Source organism: Camelina sativa, chromosome 15 (assembly GCF_030686135.1).
Source record: "Camelina sativa cultivar CO46 ecotype springtype chromosome 15, ASM3068613v1".
In the NCBI taxonomy this organism is placed as follows: Eukaryota; Viridiplantae; Streptophyta; class Magnoliopsida; order Brassicales; family Brassicaceae; genus Camelina; species Camelina sativa.
The window spans coordinates 30954943-30977374 of NC_141894.1; the positions used below are offsets into that span (position 1 = coordinate 30954943).

General features: G+C 35.0%; 3 protein-coding genes, 1 long non-coding RNA gene and 1 pseudogene across 7 annotated transcripts; 2 read left to right on the plus strand and 3 right to left on the minus strand.

Annotated features, from left to right (window-relative positions):
* Positions 1–110: 110 nt before the first annotated feature.
* Positions 111–1933, plus strand: LOC104748938 (protein IN CHLOROPLAST ATPASE BIOGENESIS, chloroplastic-like; annotated as a pseudogene). The gene is made up of 8 exons (XR_015581678.1): positions 111–153; positions 601–643; positions 743–800; positions 889–1042; positions 1142–1206; positions 1298–1394; positions 1447–1544; positions 1647–1933. The product of XR_015581678.1 is annotated as a protein IN CHLOROPLAST ATPASE BIOGENESIS, chloroplastic-like (transcript).
* On the minus strand, positions 1394–7855 carry LOC104747907 (DEMETER-like protein 3). 2 transcript variants are annotated; one of them, XM_087487503.1, is made up of 20 exons: positions 7442–7855; positions 6968–7230; positions 6662–6742; positions 5833–6561; positions 5353–5571; positions 5116–5206; positions 4601–5027; positions 4418–4497; positions 4251–4335; positions 4073–4164; positions 3911–3979; positions 3776–3812; positions 3603–3685; positions 3052–3513; positions 2926–2962; positions 2778–2835; positions 2575–2711; positions 2430–2495; positions 2199–2352; positions 1394–2105 (listed from the first exon to the last, which is right to left on the minus strand). In XM_087487503.1, exons 2-20 carry the CDS (start codon positions 7212–7214, stop codon positions 1999–2001), a joined length of 3261 nt encoding a protein of 1086 aa, XP_087343629.1. In that variant the 5' UTR covers positions 7215–7230; positions 7442–7855; the 3' UTR covers positions 1394–1998. The 2 variants fall into 2 exon arrangements, with proteins under 2 accessions (XP_087343629.1, XP_087343630.1); XM_087487504.1 differs by having other exon boundaries at positions 7447–7610.
* Positions 7856–16856: 9001 nt separating this feature from the next.
* Positions 16857–18581, minus strand: LOC104747909 (uncharacterized). Its single transcript, XM_010469618.3, has 2 exons — positions 17158–18581; positions 16857–17077 (listed from the first exon to the last, which is right to left on the minus strand). Exon 1 carries the CDS (start codon positions 18425–18427, stop codon positions 17213–17215), a length of 1215 nt encoding a protein of 404 aa, XP_010467920.1. The 5' UTR covers positions 18428–18581; the 3' UTR covers positions 16857–17077; positions 17158–17212.
* Positions 18582–18696: 115 nt separating this feature from the next.
* Positions 18697–19759, plus strand: LOC147927372 (uncharacterized). Of its 2 annotated transcripts, none has more exons than XR_015582430.1 (3): positions 18697–18994; positions 19446–19572; positions 19685–19759. It is a non-coding gene; the product is annotated as an uncharacterized LOC147927372 (long non-coding RNA). The 2 variants fall into 2 exon arrangements; XR_015582429.1 differs by having other exon boundaries at positions 18823–18994; positions 19446–19589.
* Positions 19760–20113: 354 nt separating this feature from the next.
* On the minus strand, positions 20114–22211 carry LOC104747911 (uncharacterized). Its single transcript, XM_010469619.3, has one exon. The coding sequence runs from the start codon at positions 21977–21979 to the stop codon at positions 20225–20227; it is 1755 nt and encodes a 584-aa protein (XP_010467921.1). The 5' UTR covers positions 21980–22211; the 3' UTR covers positions 20114–20224.
* Between the last annotated feature and the right edge of the window lie 221 nt (positions 22212–22432).

Genomic DNA, 22432 nt, shown 5'->3' on the forward strand with positions numbered 1-22432 from the left:
CCGAACCGAACTAAACCGAAATTTCATAAATATCTAAATGGTTACTATATTACTATATCCAAAATAACCGAAACCGAATACAACCGAACCGAAACCGAATGGTTAACCGAATGCCCAGGCCTAGTATCACGAGTGGTGACAGCTTAGATACATGTGTGTTTTTTTTTTTTTTTTTAAATTGACAACCCAATTTCTTCTTTTCATAATTATTATATTCAAACATATTTTGTTCTATAATTTATTACTCCTATGACCTAATCATTGATCTCTTTTGCGTATTTGAATTATTTTCTCTGGTATATTCTTATGCATCTTCTTCTCTGATGTGACTTAAAAATTATTATTGTGTTTGCCTTGTAATGTTTTCCAAATCAAATTTGGAATGGTTGTAAACCCATATGGCCTATATTATCGAGTTAGACTAGTTTAAAAGAAAAAAAAATTAGAATCTGTTTGCTTAGATTATAAAAATAGAGACTATACATATTTTATATTGGCAGTGAACAAAACTATTGTATTGGATCTAGACTCTGTGTCTAAAAATTAGAATCTGTGTCTAAAGATTTTTGTTGTTTGTTTTCTGGTTTATTGTCTAAGTAGGCTCTATTACTGCACTTTTGAGATGGCCTACTGCTCCTCCAAGGTAAGAGATTTGGATCATTCTTGATAACTGTTGCAGTGGTAAATAAGTTTATGCTATTGGGATATTCTTGATTTTAACTTTTTTTGTATATGAGAACAGAATGGATATGCCGGTTGTGGAAATTTGGAGGAGTGGAGTCTGGCTTATAGCTAGAAATGTAATGACTTTTCCTTCTTGATACGTAAATGTGGATCATTCTTTTGTTTTTGTTACCAAAGCAAATTTTTACAGTTTCTGATATTCAGGTAGATGAGTATATTCACCGAATTCTGGTTGAAGAAGATGCAAAAGATTTGATAGAACTTTATCGTGCTTCAGCAGAGGCAGGTGAAAAACTTTACAAAAAGGGTGCTTTTGCTGAATCTCAAACTGACAATCTCAATGTCTACGTCTTGCCTCTTGAAGAAGGTAAGACTTAAAAAAACCATTACTTATGTAGATCAAATGTGTTATGTACACCACAAATAGTAAACAATATTTATGTTTTTGGTATTGTATAGGTTGGACTATTTCCAGATTTGTTGGAACAAAAAGTATTACGGTATTTCGATGAAGGAGATCATGTAAGAATCTTTTATAGCCTACAATATCACATCCTCCATTGATGAATACCTTTTGTCAAACTTTTAAAGGACTTCTTTTGTCCCCTGCAAGGTTTCAGCTATGCTAACAGGAGAATTTTACACAAAGAAAGACCTCTTTCCAGGATTTGGCCGGCCTTTTGTATATTATGCAAACATGCTGCAGAAGTTTGTAACTGAACATATCTCTTTTTTGTTTTGTTAAAGGAAAATGGAGTCTTATTATTCTCATTTGCAAGGTAGGAAGGAATTCAGAAGCAAAAGACGCAGCTACAGTAGCATTGAAATCACCTTGGTAGACATTAGGATGTCCTTATGAGGCATGTCTAAACAATAATTCTTGTACTTCTTTTTTTTTGGTTGTTCTGAGTTTTTAAAGCATAAAAACATTTTCTTAGTCATGACACCTTGAAAACATGCAGGACGTTGCTAGTATTGCGCAATGGGAAGACGAGCAGATTGAATTCATAAGGGAGAAAGTGAGTGATGAAGGTCGTCTTGAGGATTTGACGAAAGGGAAAGCCCCAGTCCAGGTCGCCTTGGATGTTGCGGCTTTTCTCTTGGATTTGGCCTCTATTGAAGGAACTTGGTCTGAATCCTTGAACCAAGTTGCTAAATGTTATGAAGAGGCTGGACTACACCATATTTCCAATTTCGTTTTGTACACAGATTGAAACCAAATCATATGAAAAAAACCATTTGTTTTTTTAATCACAAAAGCTTCAATTAAAAAAGTTAGCAAAACTAGACTAAAAAGAGAAACAAACTAAACGATTATATATCATCGTCATGCCCTCTCCCAACAGGTGGAGTGTGTAGTCTTCGGACAAGTTCTTGTGGCATTCGCTTCTTTCTATCAAATGCTCTCATACATAAAAACCCTGCACATTATCATCACCACACAACATTATTGCACAATTATTTTTAATTTAAGAATTCAACAACTATTTTTCATTTAAAAATATGTTTGTTACCTTCCCAAAAGCAAAATTGAATCCGTTGTGTATCTAAAAGTCGAAAAATAGATGTTACCGACGAACCACAGTACATTGCACGTTTTTCTAGGTTGTCACACCACTCTCTAGGAAACACAACGGGTACTAAACTTGTACCATGATCTGCAAAAACCTGAGAACAAAATCTAATTGCTCAATAAAAGAATTATTTTAAAGAAATTTTATGAAGAAAAAGAAAAAATCACTTGCCTCATTAGTCTGAAAATATGTTCCATTGAGTGGGAAACCCCCTCGCATTGCTGTTCTACATGGAATCTGTTCAGTTGCATTCATCCATGTCATTTGAGTATAAGTAAACAACGTTAGAAAAAGCTAAAATGTAAATTCTGCTTACCAAAATTGTTCCACGAAAAGTGTTAGAACTTTGTTCACGTATAGTGCAACAATAAGAACAAGTCTTTTTCTTGCATAATTCTGATCCGTCAGAGTCACACTTCTTTTTTGGTTGAGTGAACGAGTTAGACGTTTCACCTAAACATATCCAATAAGAACTTAGTTTATGTTTATGTGAAATGGATAAATTATGTTTGTACATACCTGGTTGCCAAATCGCAAGAAGGTAGGGACTCGGATCATCAAGTTCTCTTCTCTCAAACTATATAATATGTGTAAACAATAAAAATATTACCGCATAAATTATACAAAATAGTTGCATTTTTTGGTAGTTAAGAGCAAATATACTTACATCGTGGAGAAGCTTATGATTGTCTGGAAGCACATATCTGCAAAAAAAAGAAAATTATATATTTACCTATTCTCACAATATACATCAAAATATGATAATGATGTGTAAATACATAAAGATACTTACACCACATGCTCAGTTCTTAGTCGACCATAATACTTGATTTTTCGAGGTGGTTTGATTGGAATGCATGCATCTTCAGGGGTGAGAAGTACTATTGCTTTTGATATTTCTTCATCAGACCTGCTCAATAACTTTCCACCTTCTACAAGTGCATCCACTACATTTTTCTTCAATGCATCCAAGTCAATATCAATTTCAGGAATTCTAGCATATGGCTGATAAGTATTTCTGCATGGAAAATCTTCAATGTCTACTAACTCGGGAATCTCCGGTCTTGGAGAAGAAGGAAACTCAACCAATGGCTTAAAACATATATCTTGCTCGCTACATCTGGGAGAAGCACATTCCTCTATCAGATTTATATTTGATGTCATGTTAACGTCGACATCTTGAGAACATGCATGTTTAAAAGTATCAGGCTCATCATGCGTCTTCTCTTCTGGACCTTCGAGAAGAACCTTAGAACTGAACAAAAGATGGTGAAATTAACAACTTCGTTTATATAATCTAGGTGAACCAAAAAAAAAAGGAAAAAATAAATAAACAATGTGTACCTGACATATGCACTTGCAAAATATTTGCATTCGGACTTCATTGGACACGCATTACAGTTAGGAATAGACTTTGTGCAGAAAACCTATAATTGATAAAATCTAGTTGAATGAGTATTGTTTTTGATTGATTAATAATTAATTAACGTCATATAAAGGTTTAATTTTGTATGCACCTTTCCAAATGTTATCATCTGATAATGTAGTTCATACCTGTAAAAACAATTTAGCATGAAATTAAGCAATATATATTCATATGGTATTACAAATAATTGGCTTGTTGAGAAAAAAAGAAAAGCATTTGAACTTACAGAGTTTCTTGAGGAAGTTTACATAGTCGTGGCCAAAGGTATTGTTGAATCGAATCATTTGAAGGGTACCTGAAACAAGGGTGATTTTATAGGTGATAGTTGTTAGTAAATTACCATATACTATATATTTTTTTTTTAATCAAATTGATGAGAAAACAGAACTGGGATAGTTGATGCATTTGAATTCCATTTGGTAAAGGTTCAAGAGGAACCCAACCAAGTCTAACTGCTATACGACCAACATTTGTGTCAACCTATACACATCAAAAGCAGAAGGTTTTGATGAGTAAGCAAAAATAAGTAAACTTCAAGTGAAAAAGTTATCAAAATCTTATTATACCGGAAATGCAGAATGTTTAATTTCTAACAGTCGTACACATTCAGCACTCTTTATTCCTATCCCTTCAATATCCAATAGATATCTCCTGATAAACAAAAAATACAAAATGTTAATGATGCTTGCAAATAATGATATCAATAGAAACATAAAAACTAACATAAACATACTTCACTAGATCTGATGGAGCATCTCGGAGCCATTCAAGATCAATAGTTCCATTTTGTTTAACTTCATCGTTGAGAAATTTCTTGATAAAAATCATACAAAAAATAAATAAAAAAGAAATATTAGTCTTAAATCTTTAAAATGATTAATTCACAAAGTTCTTGAATTTTTTTTGCTTTTCTTACCATAATTCTTCCTGAAAGAATCCTGAATAGCCCTCGTGATCTGATGATGTTTTTAAAAAATTTCTCGCCAGATAATCTCACATCATTCCAATTCACAGAGTCCATATGCATTTTGTGTCGAGATCCTTCTTTTCTGTACGTGTTTCTAATAGTCTTCCAATCAACAATCGCATCTTCCATAATACCGGTTTTTTTGTTTTTCCTTTTTGCAGATTTCTCATGTTTTTCTACCTCTGGTATTGAATCCTTAGATAAGGTGATGAACTGAGAATTCTTAGCATCATCATCGTTTCCTATATGAGTTGGTTCTTGGTCATCAAGAATTGAGTCATTAACATCTTCAGGTTCCTCAATGTAGTATGCTAGAGGATCTAAACATTCTCTTGCATTCGCGGGAAAATTTGCAGCCACACTCATGAAAGCGTTGCTGTAAAAAAATATATTGTAATTAAAGCAGACATATGTTATCTCAACTGGTTTTCCAAATTTCTAAGCAGTTTAACTCGAAGTTTTACCTTGAATGGTAGTCTGACACTGCTTGTGTCAAGAAAACCCCAACCACTGAATCTACGACTGAGCCATTCCACTGCTTAAACTTTCTATCGCCTGTAAAATAATAATTGATGACATCATGAGAGGAAATCATTTCAATAACATTTTAATGATAACAATGTACTTTACATAGTCACTTAAACTTGAATTCTTTATAGATTGTATTTACACTCATAAGCTCATTCTAACAATATCAATACCTTGTAGAAGATGCATCCGACTAATGAAACGATCTATAGGACCTTTGAACTTCTCCCTTTTTTGTTCCCACCCAGCATTTGTTTCCTTGTCAGCATGTGATTTATTCTCCATTAAGCGCGTCCACTCTTTAATGGTCTCTGGATCAAGTTTAATCTTTGCAGTAACAAGTTTTTTGCTTTGCTTTGGGACTACACAACTAACTTGTCTCATAGGTGAGTCTGCCAAAAAAAAAAAAAAAAAAATAGTTAGCTTAAGTGTATATATACGTGATGAAACGTTACAAAATTGATGATTCCTTTGTTGGATTAAGTGATTAACGGCTCAACAATATCTTTAGTTCTGTTATTGAATGCATAATCCATCTTTGGTGCTACATAATTAGTCGTGTCTGTATGTAGTATAAGTATAACTAAAAGTTATAATAAGCATATAAGCAATCTCTAATTTTAAAGGTAAACAAAAAAAAAAGAAATGATTACCTTCAATGTGCAAAGGAACATCTGCTTGAGATAAGTGCCTGTCGACTAAAGGTAGGGTCTTTTCTTGCTCTTGCAGTTCAAGAGACAAGGCAATTCCAAACCATCTGACCAAGTTTTTCTTACGGTTAGACCTTGTTGACTGCTTTTTCCAAATAGGCAGAGGAAATGAGTAGGGAGATATCAAACAGTGGAAATCAGATCTACGAACTGGAGTCATCCTCTTTCTCCCCTTTGGAAAAGTTGGTCCACAAATTCTGTCGAGCTCAAGACAACTAAGAAGATTAAAATTCAAAGCTCGAGCCACATTTCTTGTAGGCTTCTTCTCAGTTTTACTTCTACTTTGCTGCTTTTGTGGAGTTGGAGGCTCGGCTATAATAACTTCATCATCTTCACTGGCGTTGCTGCTGTTGTCCTTTTTCTTTCCCTTCTTAGATATAGGGGTTCTCAGTCGATCAACATTTCTCCTTTTAGGCTTCTCAGTTTTACTTCTACTTTGCTGCTTTTGTGGAGTTGGAGGCTCGGGTATAATAACCTCATCATCTTCACTGTCCTTGTTGTACTCCTTCTTCTTTCCTTTCTTGGATATAGTTCTCAGTCGAGTAGTGGTGGGATCCCTTGGTTTTTTCCCCTCTTCCATGATCCGAGGTCTATGATACCTCATCTTTTTTGGCGTCTCTTTTGGATTCTCTCTCTTTCTTTTTCCACTAACATGTTGTGAATCATCACCACCTTTCACCATAAAAAGTGTACAAATAAATAAGATATATGATGATGAACCAACCATACGATGTATTGTATTCCTACAGATGAATTCAAAAAATGACTTTACCTTGAAAAATATCTGACTCATGACACTTTCTTTCACGCTCTTCATCTGAATTCTTCTTCTCCTCTACGCTTTGTGAATTATCTTTTACCGTCAATGAAATAAATATAATTAGTATTAGTTACGCAATGCAATAAATCAACGGAAACTGAAACTCTATCTAAATTTAACTAATTTCATATTTAGAATCAAAATAATATAATCATATGAAAAATTGTGTTTATAATTAAAATATGGTCACTAATTATAAACGGAAGAAAAAAATACACACAAAAGAGTAATTTAGGTTACATAATTTTGTTTACGTACCTTGTTGAAGCTCTTGTTTATGAGGAGGATCTATTTCGAGTGGAGAAATTACAGAAACTGAGATTCTCTTCTTAATGGATTTTCGTCTCACATAACATTTAGTAAATAATTTAGGTTTTTCGGGAGTCTTTGGAACAATCTCCATCGTTTCGAGTGGAGAAATTACAGAAACTGAGAAGGATTTTCGTCTCACATAAAATTTAGTAAATAATTTAGGTTTCTCGGGAGTCTTTGGAACAATCTCCATCGTTTCTCTATCTCCCCTACATCAGTAAAAAAAAAAAAAAAAAAAAAAAACAACAACTGTCACTACAATTGGATTCTCAAACCGATAGCAATTTTTCATCAAAACAAAACAAAAATTCAAAAGCAGTCAAATTCGATGTTAACTGAGAGCGATGTTACAATGATACAGCGAATTTTAACCAAATAAACAAAAATTAGGGATTAAATTAAGTATAAAGAAAAGCTTACCTTACCAAATTGATTATGGAGGTTTTGGGAGAGAGAAAGAGGTTTAGGAGAAATTATGAGGGGACACGGCGACTCTGTTTAGTGCAGCGGAATGTTAGACGAGATGCTCGCTAAGAACTTGATGACTTGTGCAACAAGACGTAACAATCCTATTTATACTTCTTATGATACTAGGGTTAGGGTATGATGCTAAGAATTAAAATAAGGAAAACTCCTAAGTAGATATGAGGTGAATAAACCTCCACTAATAATAATTAAACCGACAAATAAAAATAAAAGTCCATAAATAAAAATCAAATGAAGTCCAAAACGAGAGAGGTGTATCTCTACATTAGTAAAAGAGAAGTATAAAATGAATTCGGATCGGGTCAAAATTAGAAAATTACCCGAAATTAATCAAATTGGATTCGGGTCAGAAATATCCGATTCATTTATAATGGGTTATTAGTTAGAATTTGAAAGCAATATTTATTTAAATTATACTAACAAACATTTCAAAAAAGGAAACCATATTGATCACGAGAATATTGATTTTTCCTATTATTTAGGAAACCATATATATATATATATATATATATATATGTAATTTTTAAATAAAATCATATTTCTTATTTAGAAAATAGCATATTTTTTATATGACTAAAGTTATTAATAACTAATTAAGAAAAAATGTAAATTTTACTACAAAATAATTTAATAAAAATCATTAAGTTTTTTATAAGAGAATATTTTTAAAAACAAATTTTAAAAAGTTACAAAAATAAAACTAAGTTTGTTATATAATCATCTCTGTAATTCTAATAAAGTACATAATAATGATAATGTAATTTATCTACACCATCAAATAGAAAATAATTTTAATTATATGATGAGATTAATTTTATAAACTATTACAAAACCTTTAATGGATTATCGTTTAAACAAAATTACCATAATTAAAACGTATAAATATATTTTAAATTTTTGATTTAAGGAAAATATCTAAGAAGATCAAATTAAATTTAGCATTCTCCAAATTTAGTACCTAACATACAACTATAAATATATTCAAATCCCAAAAACCTTTTATGTTAATTATTCGGATTATGAAGAAAATGACTAACCATATTTAAAAACTGTTTAGCTATAATAAGGAAATCTAAATAAAATCAATCACCCTAATAATTAGCATTTGACATGACCACTCGAAATTAAATGAATAATTTGATTTTGATATTTTTGGGAACAATAGTGTATAATTTGATTTCAAATCTACAAACTAACCAAAAATAAAATTCAATTTTCAATTGTACTTAATCTATATATACATTTTTGAAGTACATTTTGGGTTTTACCCTTTTATTTGTACTTATTTAGATTGTTATTTACAATATTGATCCCTAAACAATTTAAAAAACTCAATTAGCAAAATCAAAGAAATCGATCAAAAATGTAATATTTTATTGCCATTAGATCAACAACATATCTATAAGTTTACTATAATCTCTCAAACTCTTAATGATACAACTGATTTTCCAAACAAAATAATACTCAATCTTTACATAAATAAATTATTCCAAAAATCGAATGCATAATTTTCGGCCTATTATATTCATATTCGCAAAATCTCCAAGTTTGGTCCAAAAATATATCTCAAACTTGCTCAGCAAGATTTTCTACCTTCGACCAAACTTAATCCTAAACATCCACTACCTATATAAATTAGTTTGTCAATAGATCAATGTATTCTTTTTTTTTGTAAAACTAGATCAATGTATTCGGCCTACACAGTCGTCCGTGTACATCATGTCTCTCTCCCAGGTTCTTATTATGTGTTCTAGGTTTTGATACACATGAAGATATAAGGATTTTAGTTTAAATCATTCTTTTTTATATATACAGATTTGATCATTTGAACCAAGTCCATTTCGGGATGGTCATCCTCAACATTTTGCTTTTATGATAAAGATCTTAATCTAGCAAAAAAAAAACAATTGCTTTGTTGAGCCTTTCAATAGCTTATGTTTCTAGATTTTTTTTTTTTTTTTTTGAACAAAGATTATTAACAACGAAAGAGAATGACTTTTGATCTTTAACAAAAAAAAAAAAAGAGAATGACTTTTGAGTTTATTTTCATTTACTATTTTTTTTTTCTTTTTTACTTCTGTGCAGGATTATTTGATTTCCTCAATTAAAAATCTCAATTTGACAACATAACGTCCGACCTATCAATAAACAAAGGAAAATGATTTTTACCAGCTATATCATACTAAAGCATTTGTTGGTTATTTTTACAGGTATAATTTGTATTTATTAAATAAAGATTCAGCTTTCTAACACTAAAAATTCTTTTTCACCGAGTAAGTTGTTATATTTCATGTGATTCGACGAGGTATCTCTGATAAATAATATTTTTAATTTGAAATTGACATCTCTATATTATGAAAAATCTATTGACTCTCCAAAATCTCTAACCCTGTCTTTGCAGCTCTCCAAAGTTTTTGTTCGTCATTTTAAAAAAAAAAAAATCAAACAGATGATAAGTTAAATACAAGAATTTTCTAAAAAAGTGAGACAACAATATCTTCGTCATATTTTGTTTAAAATTTTAAATCTTCTACAAAATCTTAATTATTGTCAGCAAAACTGCTTACTAAATATGTATGAAATATACTTATTTTAATTTCCTATATTTAATTAGAAATTGTTGTATATACCATAATTTATTTATGTATTTATTTCCATCAAATAATCGCGCGATTAGAATCTAAACTAAATATTTGACAATAAATGCCATAAATTTCTCTTTAATTGTTATACATATATTCGAAAGAAAAACTTATAGAAACTAATTAACTCTGCTAAACTTCCTATAAGGAAAATAAATATGCGGCTTCACTATGATAAGCCTGAATCTATCCGTGTTTGTTAGTTCTTGGATGTTTATTTTTTTCTTCTCATGTTTATAAAATGAGACAACAAAAATGGGACCAAAAGAAATATAGAATTCTAAACTTTGCCTTAATATTACATTAATGAAGAAAAACTAATGATTAAATAGTGATTTAAAAGTTTGTAGCCGGTTTATTTTGGTTCTTTAGACTAACTGTATATAACTATACCAAATATAAGAAAAATTTTAAACTTTAAATGTTATGAAAATTAAACTTAAAATTTTTAAAAATATTTCATGACGAGACAAGTTCAGATCACTATTAATAATTTGAAATATCATTAACTCGGTGCTACAATATAGATAATTCATCATTTCATGAATTGGTTAACATCATCAGTATTAGAATATTAGACATATCTAATTGAATTGATTAAATTACGATTATGTAAAAAAAGTTGTTTTTAGCGGTATACTACGGGTTAAACCTACAATTAACAATTATACAATCTTAAACATTAAACAAAATTAAAAATTAATAAACAAATACAATTTAAAATTTGAATTTTTAGTCTTAAAAACTAGTCCCGCGGTAAAATCTAGTAGTTTACAAAATCATATCACAATAGTTATAATATTTGCAAGTATAATTTTAATCTTAAATATGTTGACAAAAAAAATCTTCATAAATATAGATTTCGATTTTTTTTGGAAATTGAGCATATATACCTCGAATCTATATTTAAATATTTGATTTACAAATATATTATTAAGATCATATTTATGACAGTGTTAATTAACTCTAAATATTGAAATCAACTTTATTTATCCGATAAATATAGTACTACTCTAACATATTCACTCCCCACTAATCATTGATATTTTTCAAGTTTTTTTTGATAATTTTAACTTATGTCGAAACAATAACTGTTGCATGGTTTCAAGCGATATATACATGTTTCTTGAATCACTTCAATGAGACATAAGGTGCTTTTTTTGAATCTTCTTTTTTGATAGCAATGATTTGCTCATGTGTCAATCTGTTAGTTTTTATATAAAGATCGACCAATTATTTTTTTTCTTTGGTTATGATTTGTTGATAGATTGTGTTTAACTTGGATACAAAAATAAATCTGAACGTTTACAAATAATAATAAAAATACAAATTTGAATGTAGCTTTTGTTTTTATGTGCTTCAATTTGACAGATAAACACATTTCACTGCCCTATATTTTAATGTCCCTTAACATATTTTTCAAAAATTTTAAGAACAGATTTGGTGTATAACATAGAGACCGATAATTGGATTTTCTTTTGCATAAAAGGGAGACATGTTGGCTGAGATAAGATAATTGTTGGTAGAAAACAGATAATTTGATATATAAGTTCATTGAAATTTGATATTACCAATTTTTTTCATTCTACTATTTTATTCAAACTCATTACACAATATATGATTTAGTGTAATTGATTATACTAAAATTTATAATCCTAGTATGGACGATATAGGAGGAGAAATTATGAGGAGAGAAGGTTAAAAAAAAAAAAAAAAAAAAAAAAAAAAGAAATCTCTAGGCTCTCAACAGGGGGCGACTCTGTTGGTCGATATAGGAGGGGACACGTGCTGCTCACACTTTTTCCCATTTTTTATATATTTCTCCTCAATTTTTCCTTTTTGATTGTTTTCTTCAGTTAAGATAATAACTAAACGCAAGGGAGGGGAACGTTTCGATCGGTGTGCAGCAGCGTATGTTTGCTGCGTCCTTCAGTAAAAAAATTTAAAATTTAAGTAGAAATGAGACAATTATTAAAGATATGTTCTTTCAAAGGGGACATATTTTTCTCCGTCCTTCGTTACACGTGGCAGCCTCTGTGTTGTTTATGTTGTTTGGGTAGGGGAACCCAAAAAATCAAAGCTTTTTCGTTCATTTGTTTTTTCTTCGACTTAGGCGATTTCATCCGTTAATTTCACCCGTCTCTCTTTCTTTACTCTCTCTCTCTCTCTATCAATCGAGTGAACGTTGCTTTAAGGTTAATGATCATGTCTCCTATTAAGTCGAGACTTAACGAATAAGAGAATAGAGTAAGAAAAGAAGATATGAGATGAGTTAAGAGACAAGAAAGATAGAAGAAGGCGAGATTAAGAGATTAATAATTTCATTCATAAGATAAGGAAACCCTAAGGTTCCACTGTTCATTTAAATACACTTTGTAAAGTATAAAACGACAGTGCATAGATAATAAGTAAACCTTCTCCTTCTCTCCAAGTCTTCAATACTCTCTTAGCCACTTTTGTAAGCTTCTTTCTTCTCCCACTGACGAGCCTTTCTTCCACTTGTTCGAATCTTCTTCTTCATACACGCTAACGGAATCATCAACCTATCAATACTCTCCCGAAGTGAACTAACCTTGTTCTCAAGGTTAAAGTCTGGAAATTGATTCACCAAGGTAGAGAGAGTTTCCCAAGTCGACTCTGAAGCTGGTAATCCTTGCCACTTCACCAAAACCTCAGTTTCATTCTTTTCTGACGAGCTCCTGCGGATATCCGTGATCGCCTCTGGTTCGGTTGCCCATTCTAATGATGGAGTAAGGATGGGAGGTAAAACCTGAGCCTGATGCGAATCCGGAATGGCCCCTTTCAGCTGCGACACATGGAAAGTGGGATGAATCTGACAGTAAGCGGGTAGCTTTAGTTTATACGCTACTTTTCCAATCTTTTCGTCCACTTGATAGGGTCCACAATAGCGCCGAGCCAACTTCTCATTCTTCCTCTGCACCAATGATTGTTGGCGATAGGGTCTTAACTTGAGATACACCCAGTCACCAGCCTTGAACTCTAAATCACGGTGATGCTTATTCGCTTGCTTCTGCATTGTTTGCTGAGCTAATTCCAGATTCTCGCGAAGCTCCACCAAAAGGCTATCTCTATCTTTTAACAGGTCTTCAACTTGAGCATTCATGGTGGGAACGTCTCCATAACGCAGCAACTTTGGTGGTTCTCTACCATATAGGGCATGGAATGGTGTACTCTTAGTTACTGAGTGATAAGAGGTATTGTACCAATACTCTGCCCATGGCAGCCACTGTGCCCAAGAAGTGGGTCTCCTACTAGCGAAACAACGCAAGAACGTCTCCAAACAATGATTCACAACTTCAGTCTGGCCGTCGCTTTGAGGATGATAGGCGGCGCTCTTGTGGAAAGCTGAACCATGTAGCTTGAAAAGCTCAGACCAAAAGTTACTAAGGAAGACCCTATCTCTGTCTGACACTATCGTTTATGGGAACCCATGCAAGTGTATCACTTCTTTCACAAACACTTCTACAACTGACTTAGCTGTGAATGGATGTTAAGTTCAATGAAATGCCCATATTTAGTCAACATATCCACCACTACTAAAATGGCATTGAATCCTTTGGATTTAGGTAATCCTTCGACAAAATCTAAACTGATATCAGACCAGACCTGCTTTGGAATCGGTAATGGGGCTAACAGACTAGCAGGTGATAGAGTCGAGTATTTATTTTCCTAACATACCTGGCATTTAGTAATGTAGTCCACCACTCTCTTTTGCATCCCTCGCCAATACACTTCTTGGCTCAATCGTTTGTACGTCTTAAGAGCTCCTTCATGTCCACAGACCACACTTGCGTGAAATTGCTCTAGCAGACTCGGTATGAATGAAGATTCAGGAGGTATGACAAGGCGTTCTTCCTTATACAGCATTCCCTTCACCAAACTATACCCTTCCTTCACGGTTTCTCCTTTTTCTAGTCCTTGGACAATCTCACCCAACTCTGCATTTTGCTTTACTTGCGCCGCCAACTCCTTCGCGTCAAGGTTCAAGGGTGCTACTAGTGTGAGTTGTAGCAGGGTCTCATCTGGAGGTCTCCTTGACAACGCATCAGCCACTCGATTTTCGACCCCTGGCTTATACTCTATGCGATAATTCAGACCAATGAGCTTGGCAGCCCACCTCTGCTGCACTGTTGATACTGCCTTTTGGTCCAGTAAGTGCCTTAAGCTCCTCTGGTCCGTTTTGATTACAAACTCTCTACCAGTCAAGTAGTATTTCCACTTGGTGACCGCCTTAACTATCGCAAGCAACTCCCTCTTATAAACTGATTTGATACGACCTTGCGATGAAAAAGCTTGATTGATAAAGGCTACAGATCGTCTTTCTTTTGACAAGACAGCTCCGATTCCCACACCCGATGCGTCTGTCTCTATGGTGAATTCCTTGGTAAAATCAGGTAGTACCAACACAGGAAGAGTAGTCACTGCTTCTTTAAGAGCTTGAAAAGGTGTCATGGCTTATGGAGACCAAACAAACTCATTTTTCTTTAATATATCTGTCAGTGGTCTCGCAATCAACCCATAATTTTTGACAAACCTCCTGTAATACCTGGTTAATCCCAGGAAACCTCTCAACTCTGTAATCGTCTTTGGCTCAGGCCAGTTCACCATTGCTGCTATTTTGTCAGGGTCCGCTGCCACTCCATCCCCTGAGATCACATGTCCCAAGTATGAGACCATGGTCTGACCAAAAGAGCACTTCTTTCTGTTGGCATAGAATTGGTGTTGTTGCAGAAGCTTAAGAACTGACTCCAAGTGTTTCAGATGCATCTCCAAGTTGGGGCTGTAGACCAGTATGTCATCAAAAAACACTAACACAAACCTTCGAAGATAGGGTCGAAACAAGTCATTCATCACATTCTAAAGGGTTGAGGGTGCATTAGTGAGTCCAAAAGGCATTACTAGGAACTCATAATGCCCTTGATGAGTCTTGAAAACTGTCATAGCAACATCACTACTCTTCACCCTGATTTGGTGATAACCTGATTTCAATTCCAGTTTTGAAAAGACAATTACTCCATTCAATTCATCTAACAACTCCTCAATAACTGGGATCGGGTATCTGTCAGGGACTGTCACTGTGTTGAGTGCTCGGTAATCCACGCAAAACCTCCACCCTCCATCCTTTTTCTTCACCAATAACACAGGACAAGAGTAGGGGCTCACACTTGGTCGTATAATTTGAGCATCGAGCATCTCCTGCACCAGTTTCTTGATCTCATTCTTCTGAACAAACGAGTATCTATACGGCCTCATGTTGACCGGACCAGCACCTTCCTTCAAAGTTATCGCATGTTCTCTGTCACGCTTGGGTGGTAAGCTCTTTGGCATCTCAAACACTGAGTGGTATTCTTCCAACAGTGAGCATATCTCCGGTCTTGCCATTCCCTTAAGAGGTTGTTTCCCATCGTCAAAGAGTGAGGTTAGTTCCAAGAGATACGCCACTCCCTTCCTTCGGACCAACCGCTCCATCGAGTTTAAGGACACCTGCACCTTGCTCAAAGCTGGATCTCCAACAATAGTCACCCACATTGGCCCAATCTGCCAGCTAAGCTTCAAAAGTGCCCAGTTAGTGCGAGTGTCACCCAGTGAGGCTAACCAGGGAAACCCCAGTATCACATCCGTGTCCCCCAGATCAAAAATCAAAAAAATCATCTGTAATCTCCACCCCCTGAATGTCAAGCACCACACTTGAACATTGGGAAAATTCCCAAAAAAAACACCAACTATTTAATATTTACCAGAAAAAAACATGAACTTTTTTCGTTGCCAGAAAAATACGCAGACTATTTTTTAGTTGATAAAAAATACACGAACTATTATTTTTTTTCAGTTTCTCCTCGTTTCCGTTACGGCGTTACTATTTTTGAAAAAAAAATCCAGAAAAAAACACAAACTATTTATTTGTTGCCAGAAAAATACATGAACTTTTTTTTTGCCTAAAAAATACATAATTTTTCATTTCTTATTTTTCCATTGACAATGTTAGAGATCATAACTTATAATTTTCTCTGCTCTCTTGAACCTCATTCAAGTTTTCACTACTATTTAGGATAACTAAAATAAGAACAAAAATACACAATTAGATTAATCGATTTCCAAATTTCTCAATTAGTATTGTTTTTGGATTTATACTGACTTTACAAATTTTGAAACTTCATCAACATTTCTCTAAAATTTTATGAGATCTCCACCTTTGTAGACCTTTGTATACATTTCAAAAAATATGCATCTCTTTAGTTTAGTACCTTTTATGATGCTGATAGCCAGTGTAAATCATCAAATGGGCTGGTGTATGCAAACTTGATCGAGATCGTAGATTATAGCCATTTTGTGGGATATCAACTCTTGTAACCTAACCAGATTCACCATTTATTTATGCAAAAACAATACTATTGAGAAATTTAGAAATCAATTAATCTAATTGTATATTTTTGTTCTTGAATTTAGTTATCATAAATAGTAGTGAAAACTAGTATGAAGTTCAAGAGAGCAGAGAAAGTTATGAGATATGATCTCTAACATTGTTAATAAGAAAAAAAAATTATGTATTTTTCAGGCAAAGAAAAAAAAGTTAATGTATTTTTCTGGCAACAAATAAATAGTTTATGTTTTTTTCTGGAATTTTTTTCAAAAATAGTAACGTCGTTACAATACCTTTAATGGTCGTAACGGAGACGAGGAGAAACTGGAAAAAAATAATAGTTCGTGTATTTTTTATCAACTAAAAAATAGTTTGCGTATTTTTCTAACAACGAAAAAAGTTAATGTTTTTTTCTGGCAAATATTAAATAGTTGGTGTTTTTTTTGGGAATTTTCCCCTTGAACATTTGCCATTACCTCTGAGGATTTGTCCACCAGCTACTCTCACACCAAACCCCTTATGTTCTGAAACCGTTAATCCCAGTTCCTGCACCAACTTATTAGAAATAAAGTTTCGAGTTGCTCCAGAATCGATAAAAACCACAACCTTCTTTCTCTTGATCTTACCCCACAGTCGCATAGATTGTTCTGCGTCCAAGGATCCTAACGACATGATCTCCGGTTAATCCTCCTGCTCGCAAGAGGTGCCTCCTTGGTTCTGAGGGTTCTCTTCGACTGCATTATACTCTTCACCATCATCTACTTCAATGCATTTAAGCTTTTGTTGTTGTTTGCATCGATGACCACTGAACCAACGATCCCCACAATGTCGACATGGAATGAACCCGCTACTTGTGGGAGACTTGCTCACCGTCTTAACTCCCTCGATAGGTCTCCTTGTCCCTGGACTCTGGTTTGTGTAGGAAGTGTTACCAGAAGGCCTTGTAAATGAGCGACCTTGGTAGCCGGAGTTTTCACTTTCTTGGAACTCTACCAGTCTGGCCATGTCAACGATTGCGTTCATGTCCACTGGTCTGCTTCGGATGACAGGGTCTCGCAAACTCTTCTTCAACCCTCTCAGGAAAGCAGCTTCCAGCACATCATCAGTCACATGTGGTAGCTCTACTGATAACTCTTCGAAACGATCACAGTTCTCATCCACCGTTCCCTGCTGTCTGATGCTGAGCAAGTGGTCCAGAGTAGAACAACCATGGCTAGGTTTAAATCTCTCCTTAAACCTATCCTGAAAATCCTTCCAGTTGGTAATCCTCAGTCTTCCCTGAGAGTTTCGCCACCAAGAGAATCCAGATCCCGTCAAGCAAGCTACTGCTTCGTCTAGCTTTTCATACTCTGGTGTGTTATTCAAAAAGAATCCCCTTTCCATCCTAAAAATCCAGTCATCTGGGTTTTGACCTTCAAACAACGGAAGATCCACTCTCCTTCGTGGTATCTCACCGCGGTTTGGCGCAAAATCCACACGGTGTTCCGTTGTTGGCATCGGAAGTAACCCTTCGGTGGTTACCGTCACTCGATTCATTGGATATTCGATCCTCTGTACCGCTGCAGGAATCGGTAGCAACCCCTCTGTAGATCTAGGGTTCGCCACTGGTAAGGATCTTTCCGGACGACTCTGCTCAACACTCCCCGACGCGGTTGCTGTAGTGTGCTGATTAACCCCAAGCGGAGTTGAGAATCCCGGCAGAGTGGCACTACGGTTCTCTCCAAGTGACAACGAGCGAACACAAACGTTGATGTTGTGAACGACTTCCCACAGCGCCGCCATCTCTCTGTCGCGACGAGCTTCTCGTTGTTCCACCGTTTCTGGTTGCGGTGTGTCTGCCACCACTCGTGACTCGAGTTCTGTTGTGTTTTGTCGCGGATCTGGTGTAGCCGCCATTTCTCTCAACGAAAGCACCAAATGTTAAGTCGAGACTTAACGAATAAGAGAATAGAGTAAGAAAAGAAGATATGAGATGAGTTAAGAGACAAGAAAGATAGAAAGAGGCGAGATTAAGAGATTAATAATTTCATTCATAAGATAAGGAAACCCTAAGGTTCCACTGTTCATTTAAATACACTTTGTAAAGTATAAAACGACAGTGCATAGATAATAAGTAAACCTTCTCGTTGTCTCCAAGTCTTCAATACTCTCTTAGCCACTTTTGTAAGCTTCTTTCTTCTCCCACTGACGAGCCTTTCTTCCACTTGTTCGAATCTTCTTCTTCATACACGCTAACGGAATCATCAACCTATCATCTCCTCTTCTTCTTCTTCTCTGTTATCTAATTCTAAAGTTTATTCCTTTTTTTTCTCTCAATTTCTGATTGATTGCAAAAGAGTCTTCTCTGTTAGCAAGTTTTGTTAAATCTTTGGACTTCAAGTTTTTGGGTTTCGAAGTTTTGATTTTAATAAGCAATCAGTTGTTTAGTATATGAATCAATTCGAATCAATTCGTTTCCTTTTGGTATTTTTTTCTCTCTTTCTTTCTAATTTGGTCTCTCTGTAGATAACATTTGGTTTTGTCCGATGATGATCGTTGATTGTTTTTCACATGGTTAAGTTTGGTGTTGACAATTTCTGTTTTCAATAGAAGAAAGAATCATGTGATACAGAGACATAGCTTATATCTGCAGTCAAAAGATCTTATATGATAAGGATATTCTAATATTATATCTCTTCTTGATGAACTTGTTTTGTTTAAGAAGTTAGCGTCTAAAAGGCTCCTAGGATTTGGAAAAAAAATCGGGTTTTGCTTAGAAGTTGCATTAGCCATATTCTCTTGGATAATCTATTTGGAATAACGGCTAAGCAACTGTCTCTTTTGCTATGAGCTTCTATTCGATGTTGTGTGTACGTTTACCGCATATGCTTATTCTCTCTCTGAATTTTCTTTTTTGGTTGTTGGGCATTGACAGAAGGAACACAAGAACGTTTTTGGATTCTGGGGAATTATAGATTTTAAAGGTATAAAATGGGTTGGGAATGTATGTGTACCAGAAGTTTGAAGCAATGTGCTTAGAGGTTGAAGAGATCATTGTGCAGGTGAATGCTTTGTTGGTGTAAGAACTTTGTAACTGTACCACGTCGATTTGTATCTTTTGTTTTAACTCTTGGTTTGCTTTTTTATGTTTTAACTATGATGATGACTCTGTAGGTTCAAGGAAACCTTTACCTGTTTCTATGTTAAATGAATACGCTCCTGTTTGTTCCTTCAAAAAGAAGAAAGAAAGCGTGAACCGAAAAACCAGAGATGTGACTTCAATAGATTAACTAAACATTTTTCGTCATACTACTAAAAATAATATATTCTACCAAATTACCAATGTTTTACATTTTAGTTCCCCAGGCAGAACTGGATATATTGTGGTACCTTATTTCATGTCTTTGGCTCCATATCCTTTTAAAATAAAATAGTGAAGCAACATGGTTACATGGGTATATTCTGAATGTGGTTTTGTTAACGTTAAAACTAATCTTAATTAATTATTTGTTTGTATCCCTTCACTAATGCAACATTAGAAACTCGGATAATGCGCAGCTTTCCGGGAATAGATAGATCAGATCATATTATCACAACAATCCATTTTCGTAACAATAACCATAGAATAAGAGCATAACGTTATACAAGTAAAGAGCAAATCCCAAGTATGGTGCAAAAATGGAATTGTTAAGGATACATCACTCAGGGTTCAATTCAAGCACTTGCTTTGTTGCCTATCAAGTGATGAAGAAACAAACCAGCTGCAACACTCACGTTCAAGCTCTCCACAGCAAGAAATGATCTGAAGCCTCCACCTTCCGCATCATCAGACTCTGTAACAGCAACAGCATTAGGCATATTACCACTAATCCTGACCAAGTCAGTACAGGATCTCTCCACTAATGGCCTTAAACCAGTTCCTTCATTCCCCAAGACAAGTATTGTCGGACTACCGGGTAAAACCTCGTTCAAAGCAACAGCCTTTGGAGATACCGAACCGCCAACCACACGCCAACCGTTCTCAGTGGAAGCTTCTAAAAACTGCATCATGTTTTTGCAGTACCTGAGTTCCATAACTTCGAGTGACCCAGCACTTGCTTTACTCACAACTGCACTTAATGGAGCTGAGTTTTTTGCGCATACCACAACACCCGTGGCTCCAAAAAAGTAAGCGGATCTTATGATCGCACCTAAGTTCTGCGGATCAGTGACCTCATCAAGAGCTACCCAAAGAGAAGATTTCTCTTCCTCTGATGAAATCGGATCTAGTTCTTTCACTTTCACCAGTTCCAAGGGTGAAGCATCAAGCACCAATCCTTGATGCGGTCTGTTATCAGAGACCATGTTAAGATCATGCTTTGACGTTTCCTTGATGTTCAACCCAAGCTTTTCAGAGATTTTCAAGACTTTCTCGAACCCCTTCTTGTCTTTCTTCTTCTTGTTGTTACTGCTCAAATCTAAACCCTCCTGAACATAAAGAGCATAGAACTCTCGTCTCCCAACAGAGAGTGCAGCCAACACTGGACTTACTCCATAAACCACTTCACCCTCCAGCCTAGGCACACTGGACTCTGTCGCCTCTTGCCATGTTTTCCTACCCCAGCTCTCTTGCCTATTCCAGTTCTGATATGCTGCATTCCCACGTCCTTGTTCTCTTACATCATATCTATTGAACCTATTTTTAATCTCAGACCACCTAGTATTATCCGGCTCTTCTTCAACGATTCCATCATCACCATCTTCACGGACATGCCTCACTGTTTCGTCTTCTTCTTCTTCTTCAGTGATTCTATTTCTTGTTGTATCCTCCCACGACGACCGGTTGTTAACTCTCGGCGATTGCTCTTTCGCCGGTTTATCATTATTCGCCACCCAAATCGAGTTCCCACCACCTTTCTTACTATCTTCTTCCACTTCACTGATTCTATCATCTCCTCTAGAACGAAAAGAATCTCGATTCCTCGTTTCACCATAACCTCTGAATCTATCTCTCCTATCAGAAACAGAACCATTTCTACCATCTCGTTTCTCCCAAGAAGGCTTATTACCTCTCTGAAACTTTTCCCCCACTGGTTTCTCATCAGACTTCACCCAAATCGAATCTCCACTAGAGCGGCCATCACCGCTACTTCTCTTATCTCGGAAAGCTTTCGATTCAAATCTAGATTTCCCTCTATTACTACTACCAATAGGATTACTTCGTTTGCCAAATCTCTGAGAATCAAAACTCGAGAACCCTCTAACACATCCATCAGGCTTACTCAACATTGCAATCTTCATAGAATTAAGGCGAGAACTAACTAAACCAGTCGAAACATTTGCAAAAGCGCATCCTTTAGGGTTTAGGAGATACTTAACTGGTAAAGACGAAGACTTTGAGAAGTGGAAGCAGCTTTTGACTGTCGTTTGTTGTAATGAAACCCTAATCGCCATTGGAAAACCTTGACTTCTTGTTAAATTACAGTACATGATTTTTGGGGTAAAACAGAAGAGAACAAAAAACAAACCAACGGTGGAGAAAGGTGAAATTTTTCAAACAAAGGAGCTATTAGAAAACGGTAGTTGAAGATTCTCTCATTGATATAGACCAATCTGATGAATACCAGAAAACTTTAGGGTTTAAGGGAAAGAGCAGAGGAGAGAAGTGGAGAAGATAAGAACAGTATAACCGGCATCGTTTTGAGAAGTACTTTCTCGACCTCAAATAGTGAAATAGACCGAAATTACCACTAGTATAGAAAATTACCTTAATTTTCATGATTTTAAAATATACTATTTTCTAATACTATAGTAGTTTTTTTTTTTGACAACAACAGAAACGAAAGAGGCTTATAGGCTTTGGGACGGGACATCATTTACATAGGTAATAAGATGTGCTTCGGTACGAACACGTCGTGCCAGATTATCAACTTTCCAGATTAT

Excerpts from the sequence above, each read along its gene's own strand:
- LOC104747907 (XM_087487503.1), bottom strand. The coding sequence starts at position 7,214 with ATGGAGATTGTTCCAAAGACTCCCGAGAAACCTAAATTATTTACTAAA. Across the intron at positions 5,028-5,115 it reads GTGTCAGACTACCATTCAAG|CAACGCTTTCATGAGTGTGG; the intron begins GTAAAACTTCGA and ends ATTTTTTTACAG. Across the intron at positions 3,813-3,910 it reads AAACTTCCTCAAGAAACTCT|GTATGAACTACATTATCAGA; the intron begins GTAAGTTCAAAT and ends TTGTTTTTACAG.
- LOC104747909 (XM_010469618.3), bottom strand. The coding sequence starts at position 18,427 with ATGGCGGCTACACCAGATCCGCGACAAAACACAACAGAACTCGAGTCA.
- LOC104747911 (XM_010469619.3), bottom strand. The coding sequence starts at position 21,979 with ATGTACTGTAATTTAACAAGAAGTCAAGGTTTTCCAATGGCGATTAGG.